The sequence below is a fragment of the Poromitra crassiceps genome (assembly GCF_964638095.1).
Source record: "Poromitra crassiceps genome assembly, chromosome: 8".
Lineage (NCBI taxonomy): Eukaryota > Metazoa > Chordata > Actinopteri > Beryciformes > Melamphaidae > Poromitra > Poromitra crassiceps.
The window spans coordinates 19964282-19971066 of record NC_139629.1 but is presented as its reverse complement, the minus strand read 5'-3'; the positions used below and the strand labels follow the sequence as shown (position 1 = coordinate 19971066).

The 6785-nt window shown below is 42.4% G+C and overlaps 1 protein-coding gene across 1 annotated transcript; it reads right to left on the bottom strand.

Moving 5' to 3' along the window:
- Positions 1 to 659: 659 nt before the first annotated feature.
- nsa2 (NSA2 ribosome biogenesis homolog) lies at positions 660 to 6582 on the bottom strand. Its single transcript, XM_083641735.1, has 6 exons — positions 6450 to 6582; positions 5104 to 5291; positions 4828 to 4978; positions 4472 to 4651; positions 2978 to 3170; positions 660 to 976 (listed from the first exon to the last, which is right to left on the bottom strand). Exons 1-6 carry the CDS (start codon positions 6450 to 6452, stop codon positions 909 to 911), a joined length of 783 nt encoding a protein of 260 aa, XP_083497861.1. The 5' UTR covers positions 6453 to 6582; the 3' UTR covers positions 660 to 908.
- Between the last annotated feature and the right edge of the window lie 203 nt (positions 6583 to 6785).

Below are 6785 nucleotides of genomic sequence, written 5' to 3'. Positions count from 1 at the left end.
CCGTCATCAATGGCCTGATGAGGAAACAAAGGCTCTCCTGTAAACTTGTTGTATTAGGCTGCAGCCTGCAGGAAGAGAGGCCAGCTCTATCTATAGGAACCAGGCACTTCCAGATGCCACTTGATAGGGATGTGCAAACACTGTCAAATTGAAAACACGGTTACAATGACTTAAACATGCTCTGTTTGGAACTGCAAACAAAACCTCTTAGGAAATAGGTGGGGGTTCCGTTCCGTTCCTCCAGTTTCCCGGTAAATCCAACAAAGCGATAGCATAACCTGGCCTGGACTAAGAAACACAAGGAGCCGGACTAAGAACGTAGCCTCATGTATGAGAGTCTGACTCATGTTGGAAAGTTGGAAAGACTGGCAGCCAACCAATCACCATCTGTGTTATATGGTTATGTTAGGGAAGGAGCATTAAATCAATGTCACCTTGCTTTACTAACTGGATGCCAAGACCCTCCCCCCTCTCTAAACTAACAGCAAATATTTCCATACATCAAGGAACATTCATATTGTTCATTCATTTGTGATTGGGCCTTGATATGGGGGGCATTGTAGCCTTTCTACACACCTGCTGTGAGTAGCTTAACTACAGTATGTCCTGATAGTTTGGAGCATTCTTCCAAGAGAAAAAAAAACCACACACTTTAAAAGAACACTTGACAAAATCACATCAGGTTTATTTATATCAAATTTAACACAGTAATCATTTGACTTTGTCAATTTCCTTTGAGCGTACTTTACAGAGATATCCTGCGTGGCAAAGTGCACCATCACTGTTTTACCCGATGGTCCCGTGATTTGAAGCCCATTGCCAGTTGAATCTTCTTGTTCCTCGTCCTCTGCGACACTCCAAAGTAAATGCTGTGGTGTTAACAGGCAGTCCATATAGAGGTCAGAGTCCTACACCAGCAGAACTGCATTGATGCAGCCGTCATTCTCTGGGTTATTTGTCACCTGGGCATATTTACCTGGGAAGCCAAAGACACATTTTAGGCCACGTTTAGATGACAACAATCTGCATACAAATGGAAAACTGTCGTTGGGTTCTTCTGGGCTTTGGTTCTGCGTTTATACACAGCGTTTGTGATAAGAATTTTGCGTGCAGACTGGAGCAGCAAATGCCATCTCCAACTCAAAGCAGCGCAAAGTCAGACAGAATAAAATGGAAACTTTCGGTTAGAACCTTGACAATGATGGCAATTAATAGCCTTATTGAATGCACGTTGCAACATTTTTTGTGTCTGATCCGAAATACACAGAAGACAGAGAAAATGGAGGAATATCTGCTGCCTTCGAATAGTAAGTTTTTAACCCGTAGTGAGTTGACTGTTCCGTTTTTGATTTCCCCCAGTAATAAATTAATGGTTTTATTTTGAAAATACACTGCTGCAGATCGGTTGCATTACAGAATAAAAAGCCCAGTAAAGTTATATTAAAAAAAATACTCTGTTTTCTTTGCAGCACTTGAGGAAATCGATGCATCTGGCTGTGAGTTTGAGTCATTTAAATAATTATTATGCACGAACGCCAAACGTTAATAGCGGGCACTTATCACCCATTATGTATTTTTAGTAGTTTATTGAATGCCAATGCGATTCACTTGTGACATTATATTGATAGACAAGTTGAATATATTTGCTCCTATTGTTTTTCATTGTCTTCTACCATGCGTGAAGTGCGGCCGTGTCATCACAGCTCACAAGAATTGTGTTTTGTCACTTTAACGTGACGGTAAGCATAGTTATCAAACAATTCCACTCTGGGACCTGATTTCACTTTTTTGCGTTTTCAGGCCCTGTTGTCATGTGGAAGGAAGGCACAAACACAATAACATTTTGTCATTTTATGCAGGGAGCGTTGTCATGTGAACTAGGCCTTAGTTACATCACATTCCACACTAATTTATCCACAATATTTACATAATAACATTTTGCACAATAGAGCACTGCAGGAATGAGTCCGGAAGTAGCATGTTGGTGCTTCAGGGGAAAAGTGAATGGGGTTTTAAATGCATAAAATAAGATCTGTGGTTAACAAAAGTTTATGGGGAGTGGTCATTTGTGTTCCGCAGGATAATCTTCACAAACGTGAATCACTTTTATGACTTTTGACACGTAAATGCGATTTTTTAACGTGATTTTAAGAAAACGTTTCAAAAGTCATAAAAGTGATTCAGGTTTTTGAAGATGATCCTGCTGAACACAAATGACCACTCCCATAAACTTTTGTTAACCACAGACCTTATTTTATGCATTTAACTCCCCATTCTAAAACCTAATTCACCTTTTCCCTGGAGCTCCAACATGTCCGGGACTTCCGTCCTCCGACTACAAAAATATGTCATCCCTGTGGTACTCTATAAGCTGGACCACACTGTTGGAGAGGACAAAACAGCACCTTATATCTTCAGTATAACCAGACATTCATAGCGTTTGTGTTGATCATTTATTGAGTCTGAACTGGACAACAACCCTTATTTCAGCACTGTGGCCAGATGTGAAAACACCTGCTATAATTACAGCAAGAACCATGGATGATGGATTCCCATAGAGACACTGCGGAGCGCGTCATCATTCAGAAACCACGCCCAAAACGGGGAAAACAAAAACTCCCCCCCAACCCTGGCGTTCTCCTATGTCTCGTGCATGGTCGCGTGTTGCACACAAAGATCATATATACGGAAGATGAACACTCCAACTTACTGCCTTGACCGCTAGATCCACATTTTTCTTCTCACCAATTCTCAATGGCTTCCTTGTTTTTCTCGGGAGTACAAAAAAACTTTCATTGGGGATTTTTTGACATTTGTTGTCTGCGCAGCCCACCACACAACAGCTTTTAGCTCTGTTTAATTCAAGGAAAATGACGCTGGTGTATGGGAGTGAATGGAGCGCTTTTCCCCGTGATGGGCATGGCCTATTTCATGCAGTGTCTCTATGACCATGTTAAAAACAGAAGTGAACACTCACCCCAGATCACTTTTCCTCCTTGTGTGACCAAGCCCAGCTCACTGACGTTGACCTCTATGACTGTTCCCTTGGTGATGACTCCCAGCGTGGTGTAGAGGGGCGACGACGGGTTCTTCTTCACCCCCAGGATGGGGAGGCAGAATGTGGCCTTCAGCTCTGGATGGGTGACATGGGCCTTCTTAAAGCGCAAACCCTGGACGGAAAGAGGACAATGAGAGATCATGTGTTACTTTAGGTCAGGGGTGTCCAAACCTTTTTGAATGGGGGCCAGATTAGATCATGTGAAAATACCGGGGGGCCAGCTGCTTCTCCCGTCATAATGGGTTATTAAAGGAGAATTTCGGTTTTTTACACCACGGTCCTCATTTCCAGTTTAGAATATGATGTTTTACTCACCGAAATAGTTTTGCGTCATTCGGATGCCCAGGGAAGATTTTGAGCTCCGAGTACACTCTTCAAACAGGCTAGAACCGCTAGAACGTGAGCCCACGGGGCATTCTGCACGGCAGTGCACGCGCTCTCTAAATGACACTTTTTCTGTCAGATCACGGTTCATTATGGTTGTAAATATAATTATCTAGCTAATAGCTACAAGCTAGGCTAACAACAACACCGGAGTCAGCGTTGATCTGCCCCGGTGGGGTTACAGTGCGTATCGTCCCCCTCTGTGAAACCACTTCTTCAGAGAAACCACAGAAGGGGGACGCTACGCACTGTAACCCCACCGGGGCAGATCAACGCTGACTCCGGTGTTGTTGTTAGCCTAGCTTGTAGCTATTAGCTAGATAATTATATTTACAACCATAATGAACCGTGATCTGACAGAAAAAGTGTCATTTAGAGAGCGCGTGCACTGCCGTGCAGAATGCCCCGTGGGCTCACGTTCTAGCGGTTCTAGCCTGTTTGAAGAGTGTACTCGGAGCTCAAAATCTTCCCTGGGCATCCGAATGACGCAAAACTATTTCGGTGAGTAAAACATCATATTCTAAACTGGAAATGAGGACCGTGGTGTAAAAAACCGAAATTCTCCTTTAAATTAAATAAAAAAATACACACATACAATACAATTGTACTCGATGGATTTCGTTTACCATCTGAAAACATTATTCTGCCTGTGCTGTTCCTATTTGGTGCTTGTCTAATAACTGTATGATAGTGCTGTCATCGTTAGGTGAACGGGAAAAAATGCAAAGTGAACTTGCTTTGATTAACCAATACTGTGTGGAGGGCCACATAATAGTATATTTTGAGAGACAAGCCGAGGGCCACTTCAAATCGGTCTGCGGGCCGCAATTGGCCCCCGGGCCGGACTTTGGACATGCCTGCTTTAGGTGCTTAGACAGTTACACAACAGCAATGTATAACCCAAAGGTGCCATCAGTGCTGTTTATAACATGAACAGTGTTGTCTATGTGTAAGTGTGCAATGCATTCACATGACAAAATGTGTAAAAACATTTAAACTCAAAGATGCACTAAAAATGTGTGATCTTACCATAGGTCTGATGAAGCGCTCATATTTTGGAGGTTTACGGGTGAAGCCATCGCCGACAAAGCAGACTTTGGTGACCATCCTCTTCCAGGCCTTCTTTTGCCTCTTTCCGGTTTTGATGACTTTGAGCACCTCCGTCTCTCCCTGGGCGCGCACCTTCGGCAGGGGCACCTCCCACTTGCCCTACAGGGAGAAAACAGTATCAGTCAGTATTACAGATTTCTGACAAGAGTAAAGAATTACAACTAAAAGACATGTTTTGCATAAAATAAGGGCTCTACATTTTGATGTATAAAGAAAATATTCACTGTGGCATGCCGCTCAACTAAGCAGAGAAGTAGATTTCAGTGGATACTTACAGCCTTCTCTTTCCTCTTCTGTTTGATCATGTTGGAGAGGACCTTGGCACGGGACTGTCCCTCTCTGTCTAGCAGGTAGGCTGGTACTGCTCCCTCTGGGGTCTTATCATCGCTCTTCTGCTTGGTCTTCCTCTGTTCATGCATTTTGATGCTGCGAAGATTAAGGTACAAATCAGAATTGTCCGTTCATGTGGCATGCTCTTTAAAAAATATCTACCGTATGTGAAAAGGCAATGCTCACACCGGGATCTACAGTTTAGACTGGAGTGTACTCACGTCTTCTTCATTTGGATCTTCTCAGCATGCCTCTGTTTGTGGTACAGCTTGGCCTTCAACCCGATCATCTTCCTGGCTTTGTGGGACCGCTCGTGGACTTCACGGCTCTCCTTCTTCCTCTTCCTCTCATGGTGGTCCAAGCGGTAGCCGTGCCGCTTGCGGTGCAACTCAATGTGCTCGTTCTGCGGCTGTAAATGAGAAGATCAAAAACATTTGGTGAAATTTCTGTCACAATCTGATTCAGCGTCATTGCAGAGTTCAATAAATGCACAAGCATTTGGCTTGGTGAAATGAATGCAGAGATCTACGGCACAGACACCTACCTACCTGTTATGTTTCACAGTATGTGGCATATTCTCACACATGATAAACAGACAATGGAATGTTGCATACACTACAAGAAGCCAGTGCATGACACACTATGGACAGTACATACATTAAATTTACTGCAAGGCATACAGTATATTTGCTCTAGGAGAAATATACTATGACCAACACTGCCTTGCTCCAATGTAAGACGTACTGAATAAAAGAGATATTATGATTGCTGAAGAACCTGTATGTCTGTAGTTGGGAACTTTCTGGCTCATCACAGCTTGCTGTGAGCAAATATAGCTTAAATATAAATAGCTTTCACACACATTCGCACATGCATAGAAAACTGCTGCAAGAAGAATGTGCTTTGTTATAAAATGCAAGTATGTATATCTGATGTCTTATGTTATAATTATAAAAATGGGTAGCCAGCATACAAATTCTTGCATGCAGTGATATCCTGTCAAATGTTAACGTTTTCTGTACAAATGTGGAATATGTTCAACCTTGTGACGAAATATTGACAGCACACAAGGTGGCTGGTAAAAGAATCCGAGATAGTCTGACTTGCAAAGTGAATAACATTTTGGGTGACTTTTCTTTATGTGTTTGTTATGTGTTCTATATCCCAAAAGACGAATACACAATGTGCTGTCATGCCAAAAGGTTTTACATTGCCTGTGTTTGGAACTCAATACAATACAAACAAAAAAAGATACAAACAGCGACACCTTGAGGCCCTTCATGCTACACCAAAATCTAACAGATCACCAATTCTAATGAAGTAATGTGGTTGTACACATCAGCGAAAATGAATAAAAGTTACACAGTCAGAAAATCAGTTTCTCTGTTAATGGTAGTCAAAAGGGTTTAAAACGCCAACTCTGTGTTAGGATAGCCAGCCAGAATAGAGCAGGGCGGCACGTCACTCAGCCACATGTGAACTTTAGCTAATGATAGCACAATATGCTAACACGCTGTACTGTCTACTGAAGCTAAAATAACAGAAAAATAAAAGGCTGCGCACTTACCATTGTGTGTCTTAAGAGTTAACTGTTTCAGGGAATGCGGTCCAGATGGAAACTGTTGCTACATATGCAGATTATTTCGTCGTTTTACTTGAGGCTTGGGTCCTAGGTGTTGTTTTCCCCGAAGCCAATTTCTAGAGGAAGTACGTCATAGGAACAACACGACTTGTCCGTCGGTTCAATATAACCGACTTCCATACGTGGAATGTTAAACATGGTTATTGGCTCACTCACTGTTGAGAGCTAAATTCCACGTTATGATATTAAGGTTAAATGTGTGTCTAACTTTGTGTGTGTATTACAAACATTTTTGCGTCGCTGACATTTGAGGAACCGGTT